This window comes from Staurois parvus, unplaced genomic scaffold (assembly GCF_062004578.1).
Source record: "Staurois parvus isolate SC_StPar_1 unplaced genomic scaffold, SC_StPar_1.0 ptg000714l, whole genome shotgun sequence".
NCBI classification, from domain to species: Eukaryota; Metazoa; Chordata; class Amphibia; order Anura; family Ranidae; genus Staurois; species Staurois parvus.
The window spans coordinates 3478591-3502240 of record NW_028318510.1 but is presented as its reverse complement, the minus strand read 5'-3'; the positions used below and the strand labels follow the sequence as shown (position 1 = coordinate 3502240).

At 42.7% G+C, this 23650-nt stretch overlaps 2 protein-coding genes across 5 annotated transcripts in view; one reads left to right on the top strand and one right to left on the bottom strand.

Moving 5' to 3' along the window:
• LOC149445722 (trafficking protein particle complex subunit 13) overlaps positions 1-2987 on the bottom strand; it is a 50743-nt gene extending 47756 nt beyond the window's left edge. For all 4 annotated transcript variants that reach the window (XM_089653463.1, XM_089653464.1, XM_089653465.1 and 1 more), the window contains exon 1: positions 2828-2987. In XM_089653463.1, the coding sequence (XP_089509589.1) occupies positions 2828-2873 (46 nt within the window). In that variant the 5' untranslated portion in view covers positions 2874-2987. The remainder of the gene's footprint in view (positions 1-2827) is intronic.
• An 11698-nt stretch (positions 2988-14685) lies between these two features.
• The window catches only part of TRIM23 (tripartite motif containing 23), a 52432-nt gene continuing 43467 nt past the window's right edge, over positions 14686-23650 (top strand). Inside the window, exons 1-2 of the mRNA XM_089653462.1 lie at positions 14686-14806; positions 21205-21367. Coding sequence (XP_089509588.1) covers positions 14705-14806; positions 21205-21367 — 265 coding nt within the window. The 5' untranslated portion in view covers positions 14686-14704. The remainder of the gene's footprint in view (positions 14807-21204; positions 21368-23650) is intronic.

The window sequence follows — 23650 nt, the reverse complement described above, 5'->3', positions numbered from 1 at the left end:
GAAAAGTATCGGTACTCATGCTCACGCTGAAAACAACTGGTATCGGTGCATTCCCAGTGAATTGTATCTGCACATCTTGCTCTTTCAAAGTTTCAAATATTTTAAAAAGGGTATATAAACTCAAAAACAAACATTTAATTCACTCCCTTTTGGTCTGTTAATATCTAGATTCAAAGACAAAAACTGATAGTATTGCAGCCCACCATTACTTACCCGTGGTGGCTGTTTTTTCCCGCTTATTTTACCCTGGAAATCCTGCCATTAAGTCGCTTTCTGTCCTACAGAGACAACAGTACTGAGCAACTCTGTCACTCTAGGACAGGGAGTGTGTTAGGACTACATAACACCTCCTTCCCTGCTCCATCACATGGGGAGGTGTTTTGTAGTCCACAGAGATCACAAGGAACAATAGTAACAGTCCAGAGGAAGAGAGTACAGGAAATTATCAGCTCACAAGATCTCTGGTTTGAAGAAAAGCTATTTTATACTCTTGAGCTCCAGAAGATTGTATCCCTTCATGACCAGGCCATTTTTTTTGCTATTCAGCACTGTCCTACTTTAACTGGTAATTGCGCAGTCATGCAATGCTGTACCCAAACAAAATTTGTATCATTTTCGCACAAATAGAACTTTCTTTTGGTGGCATTTGATCACCACTGGGGTTTCTATTTTTGAGAAACAAAAAAAAAAAAAAAAAAAGTGAATGTTTTGAAAAAAAAAAAGTTTTTTACTTTCCGATATAAAACATATGATATAAAAATTTAAAAAAAAAATCAAATTTCTTCATATATTTTGGCCAAAATGTCTAATAAAAAATAAGATCCCAGTAAGTGTATATTTATTGGTTTGCATGAAAGTTCTAGTATCTACAAACTATGGTATATATACTATAATGTTTATTTTTTTATATTAGTAATGGTGGTGAACAGCGACTTATAATGGGACTGTGATAGTGTGGCGGCAATCTGAAACTGGGGGGAACTGACTGCCACTGACATCACCAGTGACAATAAAGTGGCTCTAAAGCTCAAGGTTTTTTACCTTCATGCATTGTATACATAAAAGTAAAATACCTTCTGTGTGTAGCAGTCCCCCTAACACTTACCTGAGCCCCATCAGGATCCAGTGATGTCCACAAGAGCCTCGGTTCTCTGGGGACTCTCAATCCTGATTGGCTGAAGCAATGTCAATAACAGCCAGTGAGCCAATCAGGAGAGGGAGGAGACAGGGCCGAGCTGCACCTCTGTGTGTAACTGGACACGCAGAGCCGAGGCTTGGGAGCACGCATGCTCAGGTGCCACCAGAGCAAGCAGCGTGCCATCTAGGAGGGAGGGACCAGGAGCACTGGCAGGGGATGCTCTGTGCAAAACCATTGCACAGAGCAGGTAAGTATAACAGATTAAAGAAAAAACAAACCAAGACTTTAGTATCACTTTAATACAGTGATATTAGATACTGTCACTGTACTAATGACACTGGGTGGAAAGGGGTTAACATCTAGGGCGATCAAAGAGTTAACTGTGTGCCTAAGTGTAAAGTGTGCTGCTTTTATTAATAGATCTCTAAACACAGAGATTGTTCCCTCTGTACAGAGCTATGTGTTGACTATGTGTTGACTGTGTTGGCTCTAAGCTGCAATTGTACACAGCCAATCAGCAGGTCCCAGGAGTGAATCATTGGCAGGGACTTGCTGACAAGCTCCTGCTGTGTACAAACACAGTGAGTACCAACTGGGGGGCAAGGATGCATGTGCCCGAACCCCAGAAGTAGGCAGCAAGGAATAGGTACGTCACTTTGCCTACAGTGGCTGCCTGTCCACAGTATGATGCGGGCGGGCAGGTGGGAAGTGGTTAAATGGTGCACTTTTTACTTTTTGTGCACATTTTCAAATTGTAAATTTCCCAGAATAAAAGGGAGCAAAGAGAAGAAACGTATTGTTTGAGTTTACATATCCTCTAAAGGATAAGTTAACCTTGGCAAAAAAAAAGGAATGCTCATCTTTCTGCAGGTAAAAAAATAAATGGGCATTTATTATGTTTTTTAATTAGGAACCTGGAGAGCAATACACCCTCAATCAGCAGATCATGGGTGCAATCTCAGACTCCTGCAGACTGTCAGTATATCTATCTGCTCCTACCTCGTATGGACAGGCAGTTACATACTGACAGGAAGGATCAATGAACTATCTGGAGTGATTACCAGTGCCCTGGCAGCTCATTGAGAACCAAAAGCCGTCAACCGCCAATGCTGTTGGTACCTAAAGTGGAGTGCCACCTGAAGAAATAAAAAAAAAAACTGTAGCTGCTGACTTTTAAAATACAGCCACTTACCTGTCCCTTGGTTTTTTTGGTTTATAGCGCAAAAAATAAAACTGCAGAGGTGATCAAATACCACCAAAAGAAAGCTCTATTTGTGGGAAAAAATACATAAATTTAATTTGTGTACAGCGTTGCATGACCGCGCAATTGTCAGTAAAAGTAATGCAGCGCCGTATCGCTGGTCAGGAAGGGGGGTAAATCCTCCGGAGGGTAAGTGGTTAATAAGCCCCAGGCCTCCCCCAGGAAGAGTAGGTGAGCAGGCCTGGCCCTGTGCTGAGCTGAGCTCTGGAATAAAGGTGAGCAGAACTAAACCCCCACCCTCATCTCTGCTGTACCCCTGAGGAGGGGGAGGGGTGTCCTGTGTGTGTGGACAGGTCCAGGCTCCTGGTGCCCAGTTGGGGTGTCAGGGGCCAGGCTGTGAGCCATGTCAGTGCTGGGTACAGGGGACAAAGGCCTAACACAGCTAGGGGGACAGCAGAGGAAGGGCCTAAACCCCCACCTTTCCGTACCTTTGAGGGCCAGTAGGTGTTCCTGCTTGGGCTGGTTCACATCCATGGCGCCCGAACTGTCACAGCCCGCACACCAACCTCACCGCACGGCTCTAAGGCAAGAGGAAGGGACCAAATCTCATCCTGTGTCGGCGCAAGCGCAGAATAGGCCCACCGCTCCGGCGCCGGCAGATCATGTGACAGATCCCGTTCTGCTCTATGAATGGCTGGGGCTTGTTTGGGAAGCTGGAGGGAGGAGGGGCATGCTATGATAGGGTGTCTACATGTATGTGCAACTAGGAGTGTCAATGTGCACAGTCTAATAAAGGATTATGCTATGTGTGTCCCAGTCCCAGTGTGCACTAATAAAGGATTGTTATATGTGGAACTACAAGTCCCAGTGTGCACTAATAAAGGATTGTTATATGTGGAACTACAAGTCCCAGTGTGCACTAATAAAGGATTGTTATATGTGGAACTACAAGTCCCAGTGTGCACTAATAAAGTATTGTTATATGTGGAACTACAAGTCCCAGTGTGCACTAATAAAGGATTGTTATATATCTGTGGAACTACAAGTCCCAGTGTGGACTGCCTAATAAAGGATTGTTATATGTCTGTGGAACTACAAGTCCCAGTGTGCACTAATAAAGGATTGTTATGTCTGTGGAACTACAAGTCCCAGTGTGCACTAATAAAGGATTGTTATGTCTGTGGAACTACAAGTCCCAGTGTGCACTAATAAAGGATTGGTATATGTCTGTGGAACTACAAGTTCCAGTGTGCACTAATAAAGGATTGGTATGTCTGTGGAACTACAAGTTCCAGTGTGCACTAATAAAGGATTGGTATGTCTGTGGAACTACAAGTCCCAGTGTGCACTAATAAAGGATTGGTATATGTCTGTGGAACTACAAGTCCCAGTGTGCACTAATAAAGGATTGGTATATGTCTGTGGAACTACAAGTCCCAGTGTGCACTAATAAAGGATTGGTATATGTCTGTGGAACTACAAGTTCCAGTGTGCACTAATAAAGGATTGGTATATGTCTGTGGAACTACAAGTCCCAGTGTGCACTAATAAAGGATTGGTATGTCTGTGGAACTACAAGTCCCAGTGTGCACTAATAAAGGATTGGTATATGTCTGTGGAACTACAAGTCCCAGTGTGCACTAATAAAGGATTGGTATATGTCTGTGGAACTACAAGTCCCAGTGTGCACTGCCTGATAAAGGATTGTTATATGTATGTGGAACTACAAGTCCCAGTGTGCACTAATAAAGGATTGTTATATGTCTGTGGAACTACAAGTCCCAGTGTGCACTGCCTAATAAAGTATTGTTATATGTCTGTGGAACTACAAGTCCCAGTGTACACTGCCTAAGAAAGTATTATGATGTGTTTGTAGAACTACAAGTCTCAGTGTGCTCTGCTTAATAAAGCATTTCCCCAGGCACAAAAATGTCCATGATAAACCCACAACCAGGGGCGGACTGACCATTTGGAAACTCAGGCAATGCCCGAGGGCCCGGGGTCAGTAGGGGGCCCCATGAGATGCCCCTGGTACCTTTTTCATAGGCTTTTTGGAGTTTGGGCAAGGACACAGGGGCCCCATGATCCCCTATTGCCTGGGGGCCCCATGAGTTGTCAGTCCGCCCCTGGTCACAACAGTAAAATCAGTCTGTATATGCAGTAAAGCATGCTTGTTTTACTCACTGTGGAACCTAAGGGGTTAATCCTCTGCATTGTGTAAAAAGGCTGTTTGATCCTGACTTCTCTGCTTCTCTTGTTCAAATGTCCAAGTCTTATCTCCTGATAGGACAGAGTGAACAGTAGCCATTCTGCACATGCTCAGTTTAGTGTGTATTGCTAGAGATATTTTTTTTCTTGGGAGAATGCATGTGGTCAGCACAGGGCCAATCAGCACTCTCCAGACAGAGGGTCAGGGGTTCTGCATCCTCCTTGAGCAGAAAGAAAACTCCTACAGGCTTTAACCAGTGCTCTGCTGGACACTGATAGAAGTCACAAGACTGCTCTAGCCTCTAACTACTGATGAGAAAAGGTATTTAGCAGTTTATATTTACTAACATAATTGCACTTCCATGTTCTGTGTACTGTGGGGGACCGGATATATGAATGCAGAGTCCTGGGTTTAGTAACACTTTAATTGCAAATTTCCAGTCAACCAGGGGCGGACTGACAACTCATGGGGCGCCCGGGCAATAGGGGATCATGGGGCCCCTGTGTCCTTGCCCAAACTCAAAAAAGCCTATGAAAAAGGTACCAAGCGCATCTCATGGGGCCCCCTACTGCCCCCCGGGCCCTCGGGCAGTGCCCGAGTTTCCAAATGATCAGTCCGTCCCTGCAGTCAACAATACACTAAAATTAATTTTAGGGCACACAAGCGCAATATATTGCCCAGTTTTTAGTTAAATATAAAAGATGTGGTTGCATTGAGTAAAGAAATACTAAACGCATCAAGACTTAAAATTGCCCATGAAATGACGATGAACTTTGATACCCATAATGAATGGATCTTGGATCCAACATAATGGATCTACAATTATTGCTCTCTGGCTTGTGAGGTGATATATAACATGTATACATTGGTGTCCCACGACGGGTGAGTAGACATATGCAGTTCATTTTGTTCTGAATCGAAATTCAGGCTACATTTTCATTATTCGAAGGTCTGAATGTATTCGAATTTCTGAATATTACAATAGTAATGAATTTAAAGGAATCTGAAATAATACATTTAAATTTTGTCCAAAATTCAAATTGAATTCAAATCGATTTCAAATCGAATTTGAAAGCGAAATCAAATTCAAAAACAAATTCGAAATATGAACATATTGCTGCCTATTGCTGGTTTCCCTCATAGACTATGTGTATGAAAGTTAAAAAATACAGCTGTCTTCCGAAATACAGATTCTGAAAAGAATAGGATAGAATAAAACAGAACAGAATAGAATAAACAGTAAAGGAATAGAAGAGAAAAGAATAGAATAGAAAAATATAGAATAAAATAAAATAGAATATAATTCGAATTTCAAAAAAGAATAGAATAAAACAGAATAGAGTAAACCAGAGCAGAATAGAATAGTATAGAAAAGAAAACACTAGAATAAAATATAACAGAAAATAAAAAGAATACAATAGAAAAAACAGAATAGAATAAAATAAAAAAGAAAGAATATAACGGTCTTCTGAAATTCAAATTTAGAAAAGAATAGAATAAAACAGATTAGAACAGAGTAAACCAGAACAGAATAGAATAGTATAGAACATAAAACACTAGATAAAATAGAATAGAAAAGAATAGAAAAAAAATAGAATAGAATAAAATAAAATAGAAAGACTATAACTATCTTCTGAAAGTTGAATTTCAAAAAGAAGAGAATAAAACGGAATAGAATAGAGTAAACCAGAACAGAATAGAAAATAAAAGACTAAAATAAAAAAGAATAGAAAATAAAAGAATAGAAAAGAACAAATAGAATAGAATAGAGAGAATATAAACACCATTCTAATTTTGAATAGAATAGAACCAGCTATTCTTCACAATCAATTTCGCTCGATTCTATATTTTCTATTCAAATTTGATTTGATTACTTTGAATTTATTAGAAAAATTCAATTCTAGTCGAAAACAAATAAACAAAACAAAGTTTGTTATGAATTCAGCAAAACATATTTAGTAACTTGAAGAACCAATCAGAAATGAAACAAATGTTTTTTCTGCACATGTCAACGTGTGAGTTTACATTCATATATGTATGAAGATTCAACATTTTTTTGAAGGTGGGGTGTTTAACCCCTTGGCACCTGCCCTTTACGGGGTTTGTGATGCTGGGAGGTGGGGCGGGGTTTAGGGTCATATGACCGCCGTGATTGGCTGTCACAGTGGTCACATGATCGGAAAGCTTCCGACCGCAAGTAGCGATCGGGATCTTTCCGTGAACCGCCAATGAATGTGCCAGGACTGCGTAGAGCGTATGCTTTTGACACATCCTTTGTTCACATTGGGTACGCAAATATGCCACCCCACGGCGCCAAGGCCCATATTTGCATGCGGTCAGTGCCAAGGAGTTAATTGAAAGAGCTGAACAGAAGTTAGAACAGATCTAAAGTCTCACTTTCAAAAACTCCTTATTTTAGAGGAGACGTGCAATGTGTTCTGCTGTCAAATTCACCTAGTTGCCTGAGGGTCCTACGACCTTTCATCCATTTTTGTCAGTTTACATCCATTATTCATCAGTTTACATCCTTTCACATCAGTTTTTTGTCCGTTTACATCCATTATTCATCAGTTTACATCCTTTCACATCAGTTTTTTGACCGTTTACATCCTTTTACATCCGTTATTCATCTGTTTACATCCATTATTCATTTGTTTACATCCGTTATTTGTCCGTTTACATCCTTTCACATCCGTTTTTTGTCCGTTTACATCCATTATTCATCCTTTTACATCTGTCATTCGTCCGTATACATCTGGTTTTTGTCTGTTTACATCCTTTTACATCCGTTATTCATTAGTTTACATCCTTTCACGTCAGTTTTTTGTCCGTTTACATCCTTTTACATCCGTTATTCATCAGTTTACATCCTTTCGCATCAGTTTTTTGTCCGTTTACATCCTTTTACATCCGTTATTCATCTATTTACATCCATTATTCATTTGTTTACATCCGTTATTTGTCCGTTTACATCCTTTCACATCTGTTTTTTGTCCATTTACATCCATTATTCATCCTTTTACATCTGTCATTCATCCGTATACATCTGTTTTTTGTCCGTTTACATCCTTTTACATCCGTTATTCATCAGTTTACATCCTTTCACATCATTTTTTTGTCCGTTTACATCCTTTTACATCCGTTATTCATCAGTTTACATCCTTTCACATCAGTTTTTTGTTCGTTTACATCCTTTTACATCCATTATTCATTTGTTTACATCCATTATTCATTTGTTTACATCTATTATTTGTCCGTTTACATCCTTTCACATCCGTTTTTTGTCCGTTTACATCCTTTCACATCCATTGTTTGTCCGTTTACATCCATTATTCATCCTTTTACATCTGTCATTCGTCTGTATACATCCGTTTTTGTCCGTTTACATCCTTTTACATCCGTTATTCATCAGTTTACATCCTTTCACATCAGTTTTTTGTCCGTTTACATCCGTTACTCATCAGTTTACATCCTTTCACATCAGTTTTTTGTCCGTTTACATCCTTTTACATCCGTTATTCATTTGTTTACATCCGTTATTTGTCCGTTTACATCCTTTCACATCTGTTTTATGTCCATTTACATCCATTATTCATCCTTTTACATCTGTCAATTGTCCGTATACATCTGTTTTTTGTCCGTTTACATCCGATTTTCGTCCGTTCCTTTTTTTTTTACGGAAGAAAAATAAGGTTTTCTTCCGTTCAAAAAAACGCATGTTAACGGATACAGACATTAAATGTAAATGGATGGTCATCCGTTTAGATCTGCTAGTCCATAGAAATACATGGGTGTCTGTTTTTCATCTGTAAAGGGACAGATGAAAAGCGGACATACGAAACACTCGTGTGAAAGGGGCCTGACTGCAGTCTTCTTTGGGATGTACACTGAGATGAATGAGCATAGCGCCTGTGTGCCAGGATGACTGCACTGCCATGAATGAAGACAGCCACAGCCTGGCATCTGGGAGATGCTGAGCAGAAGATGTCAGTGAGGGAGGATGGACAGTTGAAAGAGAGGTAAGTCTCTTGGAGTTTAGCTCTGCTTTAGGTGCTTTAAATGTTTTACATTTTTCACTTAGCCCGGGTTCACACTGATGCGGTCCGGAATTTGCAGCGATTTCAGTGTGAATTCCACACTGCATCAGAATCTCAGCAGAACCGCTGCGAGTGTGTATGTTAAGTTAACAACACCCTGAAAGTGGTCCGCAAAACGCAGTGCAATGTACAGAATTGGATCGCATAGGTGTTGAAGGGAAATGTATGTCTTTTAGGTCTGTCATTTTGTTTTCCCCACTCCATTTTATATTTTGTACTAACATGTTGGTTAATTGTTTTGTATTATACCCAGAATGAGTTAATGAAAATATGCTATCTTAGCTTAGCCTTGGTAGAGGAGATAGTATCCAATTATTTCTTTGTATTAACAAGCACCTGTTTCTGTTATGATACAATTAAATGTCAAATATTTCTGTTCCATGAGAAAATAATTGTTTGTTACTTATAACTAATTACAAATGCCTGAGAAAGATCATGTTCACAGCCTTGAAAAGTATCTAGCGAGATTCTATTGTATGTAGCAGATAAGTTTTTATGTAATAGACATTCCTTATTCTTGGGAAAATTAAATTTTGCTTCTCATCATTATTCAGGATTGACGTAAATGCTTGTATTCCCACTTGCACGTTATATTGTACTATATAAGAGAGCTTTCGTTGTGGAATAAATTAGAAGTTTTTGGTTACTTACAAGACGGTCTCATGTGTGATTACTTGTAACCAATGCTTCTCCAGGCCTGAGGAGACAGAACGAGTGACAGAGAACTTAGACCAGGGGTCTAAGGGTCAATAGAACCAACAGGTGTGAATACCGATGCAATCCGATTCTAGTGTGGACCAAAAAAAGGGTCCTGCACATTTTTGGTGCGGGTACGATGCGATTAGATCCTTACAAAATGTATGACTCCAATTGCATCGCACACAAATTGCATGTGATTTGCACAGGAATGTGGTGCGGTTCCTGTGCGAATCACATGCGATATACCGCACCACATATGTGAACCCAGGCTAAAAGTGATTGTACATCTTTAGTTTTATTAAATATTATAATAATAATAAAAATAAAACAATATTTTGTATAAATAAAAATAAAACAATATAAAAAATAAAATAACAACAACAATAAAAATATAAAAATAATAGACATGTTATACTCCCCTGTGACCCCCAACCTCCTCTTCTGGAGTCTCCCGCCAGCATTCTAGGCTCCTTCTCTTCTGCATCTGCCCCCATAGCAAGTGCTTGCTGTGGGGGCAAATAGGCGGGGTCGCTCCTGAGCTGAGTTCTGTGCATCCATTGACACACATCCAGGCTTGGCCACACCCCCTCTCTGCTCACTGGCTTTGACTGACAGCAGCAAGAGCCAATGGCTCCCGCTGCTGCCTCTGAGTCCAGTGAGAAGAGAAAGAGAGAGCAGTGCTGCTGCTCTTGGACACAGTGCTGGATTGAGATTGGGCTCAGGTCATTATTTAGGGGGGGGGTTGCAGGAGGGGAGCTGATCATGAAAGTTTTTTATCTTAATGTCAAGAATGTATTACGGTAAAAAACCTCCTGCCTTTACAACCACTTTAACTGTAGGGGACCAAAAATCCCCTAAGCAACAGCATTGCAACAGCATGAGTCCTCATGCACACTGGATGTATTTTATAGCTGCTGTTTTTGGCTTATGATGTTTTTTTCTACAGCCAGTAAACCCCCTAGCATGTTATCCTATGTGTCCATGCACACATAGACTGTAATCAACGTTTTTTGGCGGGGATGCTTTTTCCCAGGAAAAAAAACCCAGGACTAGTGGGTTTCTAGAGGAGTTTTTAGCTGTAAAAACACTCTAGCATTGAAAAATGCAGCAAAACGCAGTAAAACATCGCAAACCAGCATTTTTGGATGTTTTTGGCCAAAAAAAATGTTTTTTTTCCACAAAAACCACTAAAAAACGCAAACGTGGGAAAACGCAGCTAAACACTAATGCAAGAATGCTAAAAATAGCTGGAATACTCACGTTTTTAACGTGACTTTACACAGCTGACATTACCAGCGTTTTCAAAACATCCAGTGCGCATGAGGACTGATATGTCCTCTTTAAGGAGACATCAGGGATTTTTTCCATTGATTGATGTCTCAGCAGCCTTCAATGAACTAAGGCTACATTTACACTAGCTTTGTCGGCAGGCGTCAGACAGGTGTTTGGGAAGCGTTTTTAACACTTCTCAAATGCCTATGAAAATTCTGCACATGGCAGAACACAGTGCTGTTCACACTGAAGCGTTAGTGTTGCGGCAAAACTGATGCCTCATGTCGAGTCAGGAGGAGTTGAAGCCTCCCATTCAAGTATATGGTGCCGCTCTTCAAATGCCTGGCAGGTGTTTGTGGGGCATTTGTGTGGTGTTTGCGAGGCGTTTGCGGAGCATTAATACCCTTTAACTTCATTATAGGCATTTGTGGTGCGTTTTTAATGCTTGGCAAACACCTATCAAATGCATCAAAACCACGCATAGGGCGTTAGGGGACCCTTTGAGGAGCGTTAAAAATGCTTCCCAAACACCTGTCTAACGCCTGTCAAATGCTAAACGGGCATTTGGCAAGAGTTATAAATAAGTCAAGTGTGAACGAGTCCTAATGGACTTCGGATCGCACTCCATTAGCATCTTTCCCAGTCTCTGTGACAGCCGAATCTGGATGTGATGTAATCCACAATGCTTCCATGTTCATTCTAGCTAGAGGAGATCAGCAAATGGATGTTCGCTGGTTTCCTTCTTCTCTACCTAGTGACACCCACCATAGGGGTCCAGGGCCCCAAGTGGGACAGGGTAACATGGTGGATGGAGTCGGGTGGGGTTTGCTCCACTACCAGGGGTCCATGGAAGCAATCAGACAGCTGTACAGCAGCCAGATCACTTCCACCTGCTGTAGCAGCTGGGACTGTGTTTGAAAAAAAACCTCTCGGCTGCTGCCGACACACACAAGTGGCAGTGAAAGGGTTAAAAATAATCAGGGCTGAGTGGAAAATTCTTGGCTGAGTAAGTGATTGCAACTATTATGGCTGTTTGACTACATCTGCTTTCAGAGAGGGGGTTCAGCATGGATATGACCTCTGATCACTCAGTTCTAAGGTTCACTCTGAGCAGAGAGCAGCGACTGTCAGTCATCACTCTCTACTCTGCCCCTCCAGATCTCGCTGGAGTGCTGGGCTATGGAGCCGGAGCAGCTGTCAGGCTCTCAGTAGCACTCTGAGAGCTTGAGCCAGCTGCCTGTAAGGCATCTGGGTGAATCCCTACATTATTGTTGAGATACATCCAAAGACTGGAGAGGCTCTGTGATGTCAGCTGACAACAGGCTTTAGCCCACTGGGTCACAGGAGAGCACAGGTAAGTGAACTGTGACCCACAAGTATGAACAAAAGAGCCTCGGCCATACTTCCATTTCAACGACTGGGGAGGGTTTCACCAAAACTGAAATTCCTGTTGCAGAAGATGCCTCAAATTTGACTTCTATCTTAGTGCAGACTTCTGGGAGAATCAGGGAGCCAATTACACAAGCTGGGAATGACATTTCTGGGGGTGTTCCGTATGCCAGCTGTGTACAGAACATCTCCAGGTTGCCATATTTCATTCAGTATCACAGAACATGACAGCACTGCAGGTTGAAAAGGAGCGGTACTTTTTAATTCCATCACACTATGATTTGTGTAACAATTGTATATACTAGATTATTTTCCAATTGTAAACTTCAGACGTGAAATATGAACAAAGCATATCCTTCTGTAGTGTGTACTTGTCTCAGTTAACCACTTGCTCACCGTGCTATAGCCAAATGACGGCTACAGCGCGATTATCCAGCTCTAGGAGGGCGTAATATGACATCCTCCCAGAACACGCCCTCCCGTGCGCCCCCAGCGGCACGCACCTGGCGATTTCCATGATCGCTGTGTCCTACAGACACAGCTGATCACGTAATGAGGTAAAAGGCCAATCACAGCGACCGTTTACTATGTGATCAGCTGTGTCCAATGATACAGCAGATCACGGAGTAAATACAGTTGCCGGTTATCAGCAGCACTTTCCACACGCTGTCACAGAGCAGATTGGCACTGATCATCAGTGCCCTGTGGTGCTACCGAGCAGTGCCACCCATCAGTGTCACCCATCAGTGCTGCCAGTCAGTGCCTCGCAGTGCTGCCAGTCAGTGCCATCAGTCAGCGCCACCCATCAGTGCAGCCTTTCAGTGCCCATCAGTGCTGCCTATAAGTGCCACCTTATCAGTGCCCATCAGTGCTGCCTATCAGTGTCCATCAGTTCTGCCTATCAGTGTCCATCAGTTCTGCCTATCAGTGTCCATCAGTTCTGTCTATCAATGCACATCAGTGAAGGAGAAAATTACCTGTTTGCAAAATGTTATAATAGAAACAAAGAAACACTTTTTTTTCAAATGTTTTTCTTTTTTTTCTTTATAGTGCAAAAAATAAGACACCCAGTGGCAATTAAATACCACAAAAAGAAAGCTCTATTTGTGTGTAAAAAATGATAAACTTTTCATATGGGTACAGTGTTGCATGACCGCACAATGGTCATTCAAAGTGCAACAGCGCTTAAAGCTGAAAATTGGCCTGGGCAGGAAGGGGGTGAAAGTGCCCAGTAGGCAAGTAGTTACAATCACTAAGTGTCATTTCTCTCCGCTGCTTGTTCCTCTGCTTTCAGCTTGAATCACTTCTAAAATGTTTTCCTGACACCAAGAGAAAATGGTGACAGGGAAGGGACCTCCAGCAGATTGGCAGCCTCAGCTCTGTTCCTGTGAGTTGTGTGGAGTGGGGCGGTGTCTCTTCCCTCCAATCAGCTCTCAGAGCTCTTCTCACTGAGCTCTGCAGTGTCCAATTTCAGCTCTCCACCCCCTTTTCCTGAACTCTCAGACAAGCTTTATAAATTCAGCATTTTGAATGGATGTAGAGGAGAGAATATGCAGATAAACAGGTACAACATATTTAGAATTATTTCTTCTCTGTATATAACCTTAGGCCAGTCACTTCACTGAGTATATGTGAGGGTTTACAACCACTTTAGGGTTGAGGGTAAAGCAGAACTAAACCCAATTTATTGGTTTAGAAAAATGGTTACATTCCCGACATCCTGTCAACCAAACTGACAAACCATCAAATGGCTGGTCTCATAACTGATCACATGTGCAGCACCATGGCAGCTGCAGATCAGACAGAGGCTTAGATGGCAGTTTCCTTGGTTGAAAACAATGAGAGGGTTTAGTTCCGCTTCAAAGTGGAACTTTAATCAGAAAAATAAGTCCTGCTAGAACATTTCAGGCTGGTCGCTATTGCAGGTATAGTTATAAATAAGTGCTTATGCTGTTTAAAATGCAGTACACTGGCTCATCCTGCTCTGCACATGCTCACTTGCTTTCTATTTTCAGCACTGCACTAAAAATGTAGAGGCAAATCTGCTGACAGCCAGAAGATTTACTGCTGCTCAGGGGCTCTGGGCTTCAGCAAAATGGCAGCCTCCAGCAAGAATAAACAGGAGCAAGACTGAAGACAATTTACAGCACACACTCACTTTGGGGGCATAATTATTAATGTGGAATGTATGATCCTTTGTATTAAATTGTTATGAGATAAAGTTCAACTCTAACCAGTTATCCTTTAAACTGTTGTAAAGTTTCAGAAAACAAACTGTGGTCCGAGTAAATGTAATAAGTATAAACGATCCTATAAAACAAGAATCTGACTTGAGCTTCCACGAAGACAAGGATACACGCAGTTTACACCAGTGACGTTTTTGTTTTCCCACACTAAACATGGCCGCCGCGGAACTGTGATAGCGACTGTGGCATTCAAGGAATGTGCAAAGGCTGGCGCTACTACTGGCAAGCACGGACGAAACCATTCACCCACTGAGGGGGTAGGGGACGAAGAATGGGGCTTGCATTTATTATCAGAACACTGTTAAGGTCATATATTACAGATAAAATACTAACAATTATTAATCTACATATTTTAAAATAATTTCCCGAGCTGGTGGTTACAGTGCAGTGTAATGTCCCGGCACGGGGTGTAGCCTCCCCCCTGATGACGATAGTGGAGGCCGGCCTGTGAATATGGCGGGTGCTGCAGCTGCTGCTGTTAATAGGCACGGCTCTGCGGGCAGGATGGAGGGGACCAGCAGGCACAGCCGGACGGGTCCGGGGGGAGCAGTGAAGGTGAGGAGTGACCACGGGGGGCTGTATGATCCCAGACGGTGCGATGTGTTGTCAGCGATCCTCCTGTGCTGTGTACACAGGGGCCTGACTCCGCCCACACCTCATCCACTCAACTTTTTATTACTGCAAGCAATAGAACCCACCCCCCCCCCATGGGTCCCTACATAGAGCACAGTGCTGGGGGGAGCTGACCTCCTGGGGACAGGCCTGGCTGGGACTTGTAGTCCTCGGATTGCAGGGCAGGAGAATAATGGCTGCTGTGTGTGGGCTGGTCAGTCCATGATGTCATGGTGGCAGCTCTGCTTTGTAATGGTTGAAAGGATCTGATTGTCCAATCTCTGCTGGGTTTACCAATAAGTATGCAGTGCAAGAGTCTACCTGATTGGATGCTTTGGGTAGATCCTCCTAATACACTGAGTTGCTGGATCTAAGATCGTACAGAAATTGCATGGCCAGATTGTAATGTATATGGGGAGCTCTAAAGCCATATTAAACCAAAAGCGTAATATATTGCAGCTTGCTTGTCATTAGATGTGGTGGCTGCATTTGTTTTCTTTTAGTAGGCCTTTCCTTCTGTTTTCACCTGGTGATCTGGCCAGTAACACACCTCCTGTATTAGAGTGCCCCCAGTCTGAATGGAGGAGTAACAGAGACACCTTTGGTCAGCAGCATTGTACATCTAGGGGGAGGAGAGTATTAGATGTACTAGTAGATTTGGATACACTAACAAACTGAGGCCAAACCTCATTTTATAAGCAGTTAACAGGTGGCCCTCCAGCTGTTGCCAAACTACAAGTCCCATGAGGCATTGCAAGATTGACAGTTACAAGCATGACTCCCAAAGGCAGAGGCATGATGGGACTTGTAGTTTTACAACAGCTGCAGGGCCACCAGTTTGACACCCCTGAGTCACAGAAAACTGTTTCTTTTTCCTTTTTGGGGTAAAGGTTTTACATAAATAATCACTTTGGGGTAAATTCACTAAAGGATTCCACATGTGATCTGAAAGTCACATGACTAATTTTTTGGAAATATCGCATGAAACCATAAAAGAGTCAATTCATCAAAAGTCAAATATTAATCATGAGATAAATAGCACAAAAAATTGAGAGAAATCATTGGAGTCAATTCACTCATAGCCCTGGTTCACAGCAATGTGACTTAAGAGTTCAAAGTTGCATGACAAGTCGCACCCCATTAGTGGCAATGGAATTGTTCAATTCGGTGTGATTCAAGTTGTAGTGACTTTGCAAAAGGTTCCTGCACTATTTTTGTGTGACTTCATTGCAACTTGCATTGACATTAGTTAAATGACGTCGCACTGAATAATCCGCTTTAAAGTGGGACGAAAAATCAGCACGAGTGTGATCCGGGACTAAAGAACACATGTAGTTACATAGTTAGTCTGGCTGAAAAAAGACAAAAGTCCATCCAGTTCAACCATAGAAAAAAAAGTTATAGTCCTATACCCACAGTTGATCCAGAGGAAGGCAAAAAACCCAGCAAAGCATGATCCAATTTGCTCCTGCAGTGAAGAAATGCCTCTCGGGGGATCAGGATGGACAATCCGATATTCCCTGGATCAACTTTACCTATAAATGTTAGTATCCCGTTATATTCTGTGTATCCAAGAAGGAATCCAGACCTATTTTAAAGCAATCCACTGAGCTGACCAGAACAACTCTTGAGGGAGTCTATTCCACATTTTCACAGCTGTCACACCTTTGTCATTCATCAGCAGCCAATAGGCAGGCGGTATTTTGACAATGCGCCATATAACGATGAGGGGAACTCTGCTCGGACCAGTAAGATAAATGTACGCAATGTATCAGAGTGGGAATGTTCTGCCTGGGGCTCAGGAATGAAAATTGTAACATTTCACCTGAGGGAGAGCATTCTGTGAATGAAAACACGCTACAATGTTTTCATAGTTTCATACACACTGCTCAAAAAAATGAAAGGAACGTTTTGAAAACACATCAGATCTCAATGGGGAAAAATCTCCTGCTGGATGTCTATACTGATATGCACTGGGTGATGTGTTAGGAACATAAGGATGCCCCATCGTTTGATGAAAATGATCAACCTACAGAGGACTGAATTCAAAGACACCCCAAAATCAAAGTGAAAAAATGATGCAGCAGGCTTGTCCATTTTGCTGAAATTTCATTGCAGCAACTCAAAATTGTACTCAGTAGTTTGTATGCCCCCCACGTGCTTGTATGCATGTCTGACAATGTCGGGGCATTCTCCTAATGAGACAAAGGCTGGTGTACTGGGGTATTTCCTCCCAGATCTGGACCAGGGCATTACTGAGCTCCTGAACAGTCTGAGGTGCAACCTGGTGGCGTCAGATGGACCGACACATGATATCCCAGAAGTGGTCTATTGGATTTAGGTCAGGCAAGTGTGGAGGCCATTCAATGGTATCAATTCCTTCATCCTCTAGGAACTGTCTGCATACTCTCGCTACATGAGGCCGGGCATTATCGTGCACCAGGAGGAACCCAGGACCCACTGCACCAGCATAGGGTCTGACAATGGGTCCAAGGATTTCATCCCGATACCTAATGGCAGTCAGGGTGCCATTGTCTAGCCTGTAGAGGTCTGTGCGTCCCTCCATGGATATGCCTCCCTAGACCATCACTGACCCACCACCAAAACGGTCATACTGAACGATGTTACAGACAGCATAACGTTCTCCATGGCTTCTCCAGACCCTTTCATGTCTGTCACATGTGCTCAGGGTGAACCTGCTCTCATCTGTGAAAAGCACAGGGCACCAGTGGTGGATCTGCCAATTCTGATGTTCAAAGGTAAATATCAATCTCTATGGCAGGGGTGGCGAACAAGTTAGACACAAAGCCAAAATTTTAAACTGTGAAAGTCAGAGAGCCACACCACGCAGTGACCTGCCAAAACAGACAAACACTCACACAAAAACACATAATTAAAACCATATTATTCACCATAACACTTTCTTCCCCTTACAAAACAACAATGTGTTCATTTCAAGGTAAGTGTCCACCCTCAACACAGACATCAACTGCAACTTAGCCAGAGTTAACACATCAACTACCCTGGAGGTTTTTGTTTGATCTTACCTGTTCCTCGATCCAGCCGCGCGCTGTCTTCCCAGCTTCTGTAATGGCGCTCGGCATTACAGCCGGGTGCCCAGTGCGCATGAGCGAGAAGCACTTGCGCTTTGTGATTGGTCCGGCGGCTTCTGGGATCTGTCATGTGTCCCAGGTACCGCCTTACCATTCACAAAAAGCACCGCTTCTTGCGCATGCGCACTTGGCACCCGGCTGTCATGCCCACACTACAGAAGCCGGAAGACAGCGCGCCGCTGGATAGAGGAACAGGTAAAATCAAAGAAGTAAGAGCGGGTACCTGTCAAATTCAGGTACCCGCTCCCCACCTCCCCAAAGAAAGATGAAACTTGGCAAAGAGCCACAGTATACAAAATATGATAAGAGGCAAAGAGCCGCATTCATTTTGGCCGGGAGCCGCACGCGGCTCGAGAGCCGTGTGTTCACCACCCCTGCTCTATGGTGCCGGGCAGTGAGCACAGGGCCCACTAGAGGACATTAGGCCCCTCAGGCCACCCTCATGAAGTCTGTTTCTGATTGGTCAGAGGCATTCACACCAGTGGCCTACTGGAGGTCATTTTGTAGCGCTCTGGCAGTGCTCATCCTGTTCTTCCTTGCACAAAGGAGCAGATACAGGTTCTGCTGATGGGTTAAGGACCTTCTACGGCCCTGTCCAGTTCTCCTAGAGTAACTGCCTGTCTCCTGGAATCTCCTTCATGCTCTTCAGACTGTGCTGGGGGACACAGCAAACCTTCTGGCAATGGCAAGTAATGATGTGCCATCCTGGAGGAATTGGACTGCCTGTAGGGTCCAGGTATCGCCTCATAGTACCAGTAATGACACTGACCCTAGCCAAATGCAAAACTAGTGAAAAGTAGTCAGAAAAGATGAGTAGGGAAAAATGTCAGTGGCCTCCACCTGTAAAACCATTCCATTCAAACAACAAAGCAGCTGAAGCTGATTAACAACCCCCTCTGCTACTTCACTGACCAGATCAATATCCCAGGAGTTTCATTGACTTGATGCTATACTCTGATTGAAAAGTGTTCCTTTCATTTTTTTGAGCAGTGTATTTCTGTGTGCATTTATTTCTTTTTCTGGTGTAGTGTTGGCATATAAAAAAAACCTGAAAAAATAACACTAATAAATCTAAGTGATAAATATCGCAAAACCTAAATTTTTTGTTAAACACATTTTTTAAAAAAAATTTTTTAAGTGGATTGACTGCTTTTGAGATAAATACCGCTTGAGTTATTTTAACTCAAAAAATCCATGTGTTAATTATCTTAGTGAATTGACCCCTTTGTGTGTTTAAATAGTTTGTCTCAACCCTCTAACTGCTACTTTTGCCTTTAGAGCTTGGTCTGTTAAAGAGAGCTGAAAAGCAACAGACTTTCTGGCCAGATCACCAGGTGAAAATAAAGAAAAGAAAACTAACGCAGCAAAACTTCTACAGCAGAAGTTATGACTTCAGCCTTTTCATGGTTTGACAGTTTAATTGAAAGCACAAACATGTGACAGTTACATGTATATCATTCAGAAGTGACTTTGGAGGGTTTACATTGAAGCCTATGGTTCTCAAGTTGCGTGAAAGTTGGACCAAAGGAGTGCAGGAACCACTTTCAAGTCGCTGCGACTTGAGGTCGCACAGATATGAATGGTACTTGTTGGGGAAACATGGGGTGTGACCTGTCATGCAACTTTGGACTCGAAAGTCACATAACAAGTTGCACAAGTGTGAATGGGCTTTAACCACCTCCCGTCCGGCCGTTGTATATAAACGGCCGGACGGTGGCAATGCAGGGTCGGGTGGCCATTTATAAACGGCCTCCCCGCACCCAGCTTGTGCGCGCTCCCTGGGAGCTCGCAGCACCGCGATCCGGTGCCCGCTGTGTACTCCGGACACAGTGGAACACCGATCATCGGACGGGATCTCTGTATGAGGTCCCGATCATGTGATCACTGATTGGCCAATCAGTGATCACACGCAGAGTAGTAAACGATGTCACTTGTGATATCATTGCTTACTACGTGTGAATGATCACAGAGGTCACATGATACAAGGCTATTCACAACAGCCTTGTACCATGTGACAAGCTGTGACCAATCACAGCTCACTCAGTAGTTCTCAATGGCTGCAAGAATGCAGCCGAGAGAAGGAGAAATGATTGCTTTTACATCCTTTATGGGTGTAAAAGGAATCGGTGTAAAAAAAAAAAAAAGAAAAAAATCACCCCCCCACAAGTTGTACAGTGTCACCATGGTGACACTGTACTGCTAGGGTGACAGTATGTAAAAAAATAATATATAAAAAAAATGTAAAAAAAAGTTTAAAAATTATAATTTTTGGTAAACTAATTTGGGTTATTTTTATTTAATAAAAATATAACGGAATAAATTTTGGCCAAGATTTATGATGAAATACTATTTATTTGCAAAATTGTATAAGAAAAACTTTTTTTTTTTTTTTTTTTTTTTTATTCAAAATGTTTGGACTTTTTTAATTTACATAGCAAAAAAAAAATAAAAATCCCAGTGGTGAATAAATACCACCAAATAAAGCTTTCTGTCTCAAAAAAATGCTAAAAAAGTCATATGGGTACAGTGTTGCATGACCGCGCAATTGTCATTCAAAGTGTGATGGCCCTGAACACTGGCCTGTGGTTTTTTTTTTTTGTTTTTTTTATTGAGGTTTAATACTGTGTTAATCCTGTCACTTTGCTTCAAACAGCACATATGATGAGAAGCACGAGCAGAGGTTCACGTTCTTAAAAACGGCATGCCAAGGTGATCAGCAGATCTGGAGATCACGGCAGGCAAAGTGATCAGTGGATCTTTACTGTTGGTGGGAATATTCCACTTGGCCCTGCCTTCTTGTTAGCATGTTAAGCAAGATGGTTGTTCACATTCACACTTGTGAGTGGGGGGGTGTGGTAAAAATGAACGGTGGGGGGTAGTAAAAAGCACGGTTGAGCTCCCCTTTTACTGTCCCCCCTTAAACTAGAAAGGCAGCAAGGGGGGTCTGCATATGCTACAGTCATGATGCGTTGCAACAAAAATTGTCCCCAATTGAATAGGGGCAGCCACAGTAAAATCATGGCTCAACTACCTGCTTTTACCCTCCCTGGCCCCCAATGTGAGTGAGCACTAACACTGCTTTTCCTACTGTCTTTTTAGGACATCTGTGTTCTTTTTCCCCAGTTATCTTCCATCTTTTCTTCAGCTCTGCTTCTCTTCCTCATACTGCAGAAGACTTGCAAGGCCTCCCTGCCTCTGATGATCATTTTTATTATCTGGTATATTTAGGTCCTGGAATGTGGTGTCTGTGAAGATGTGTTCACACTACAAGGGGACAAGGTTCCACGATTGTTGCTGTGCGGCCATACTGTCTGCCACGACTGCTTGACACGCCTGCCACTGCATGGAAGAGCAATACGCTGCCCATTTGACCGGCAAGTCACTGAACTAGGTAACATTTCTAGATTTATATCATTTTTACATAGAAATCGTAGAATTCTAGCCCAAGCCATTTTACTGTTGGATAAGCTGTGCAGGGTTAGAACCTCTGTTAGGCTTTCTACACTACTTTTCAGACAGAAGCTCTTCTACCACCGTCTACTAAAAAGTCCATTTTTTTTTTTTTCTTTGCTATGCATGTTCCTGTTGGAGAGGTTGCCCCTCGCCTCCTCTATTGGTGACCCCTGTTATGAGGATAGGAAGAACAAAAAATCCTTTTAACCACTTGCCCTCCAGAGGATTTACCCCCCCCCCCCCTTCCTGACCAGGCCATTTTTTGCAATATGGCGTGGCGTTACTTTAACTGACAATTGCACGGTCATTGCACCCAAATTAAATTTTACGTCCTTTTTCCCCACGAATTGAGCATTCTTTTGGTGGAATTTGATTGCCTGTGCGGCTTTTATTTTTTAAACTATAAACAAAAAAGACCGCCAATTTTGAGAAAAACTGTATTTTTGACTTTTTGCTATTTGCCCAGTAAAAAAATGTAAATCAAATTTAGACCAAAATGTATTCTGCTACATGTCTTTGCTAAAAAAAAAAATCCCAATACGTGTAAATTACTTGGTTTACGTGAAAGTTATAACACTTGCAAATGGCGGTATATATACTGGAATTTTTTTTGTTTTTTACTAGTAATGGCGGCAATCAGCGACTTATAGCGGGACTGTGGCAGGCGTTCTGACCCTGGGGGGGAACTGACTTGGTGTCACTGACATCCCCAGTGACACCAATACAGTGATCAGTGCTAATAAAAAGCACTGACACTGTACTAATGGCACTGGGCAGGAAGGGGCTAACGTGTGGGGCGATCAAAGGGTTAAGTGTGTGCTGTTTACTATGGGAGCTGTGTTTCACTGTAAGCACACTGCTTTGTTCGGCTCTGCTATGGAGAGCCGAACAAAGCAGTGTGCAGGAGCTGACGGTAGACATCTGTCTTGTTTATAAGCAGGTCTCTCCCCTGTCGGAGATACTCGGCGATCACCAGGTGTCAGCGAGAAATCATCGCCTGGGACCCGGTGATTGACAGCCGATGCCACGAATGGTGGCGCCCCCTATGTGATTATATATACATGATTTTGCGCACCCGTGCTGCCCTGTAGTAGTATTTCTGCTATAGGGTGGCGTGGAAGCGGTTAAAGTGTATTTCCCCTTTGCAGTCATATTTGAGAGAAACACTATGGGGTGGATTTACTTAAAGCAAATAGACTGCAGTTGCTCCAAAGCTTAGTAAATAAGATGAAGCTTCCCTTTGCAAAGAATACCCAATCACATGCACAGAAAATAATGTAAACAGCGGTTTTGCTTGCACCTGATTGGATTATGGAAGTCAGCAGAGCTCCACCTCATTTACTAAGCTTCGGAGCAGCTGCACTTGCAAAGTGCATAATCTATTTGCCTTTAGTAAATCCAGCCCTTTATGTTTGTGTTCTCATTCACACAGCATGTCTCAATATATATTTTTTTTATTTAAGTGGTTGTAAAAGTTTTTACCTTCATGTATTTTATGCATGAAGGTAAAAAAACCTTGTGTGCAGTGCCCCCCCAGCCCCCTGCCAATCCTTACCTTAGCCCCCTCCAATCAAGCGACCTTCTCAACAGCCTCTGCTGTCTGGGGACTCTTCCTCATTGGCTGAGACAACAGCAGGAGCCCATTAGCTCCCGCTGCTTTCATTCACAGCCAATGAGGAGAGAGCTGGGGGGGTGAGCCACAGTTCTATGTGTCCTATGAACGCATAGAGTAACGGCTTGGGGATGAGCACACAGTGGTGCCCCCAGGGCGAGCAGCTTTCCCTGGGGCATTGCTTGAGAGGGAGGAGCCAGGAGTGCTGGCAGGGACCCAAAAAGAAGAGGATTGAGGCTGCTCTGTGAGAGGGGGAGGGAAAGAGATCATGGTACTCCAATGCACCTTGCTAATGTGTGCACAATAACACATGCTAACAAAGTTCTATGTGATTTTGGTGCAGCACAATTACAAAAAAAACACCCCAAGGGCAGCTATTGAAATAGGTGGGCTGACCTGAATGTAATGCACCTAAACGCACATGCACTGTTGCATAGGTGTGAGTGGAGCCTCTCATCACAGGCAGTGTTCAAATCTAGTTTACAACTGTTGATGAAATCTCTCAGCATAGTACAGATATGGTTAATTATGGTAAACAGTAACTCCTCAGGCCCCTTCAGTATTGGCAATTTGAGGAAAGGGCAACTTAAAACGTAAGGTTCCCCCCTC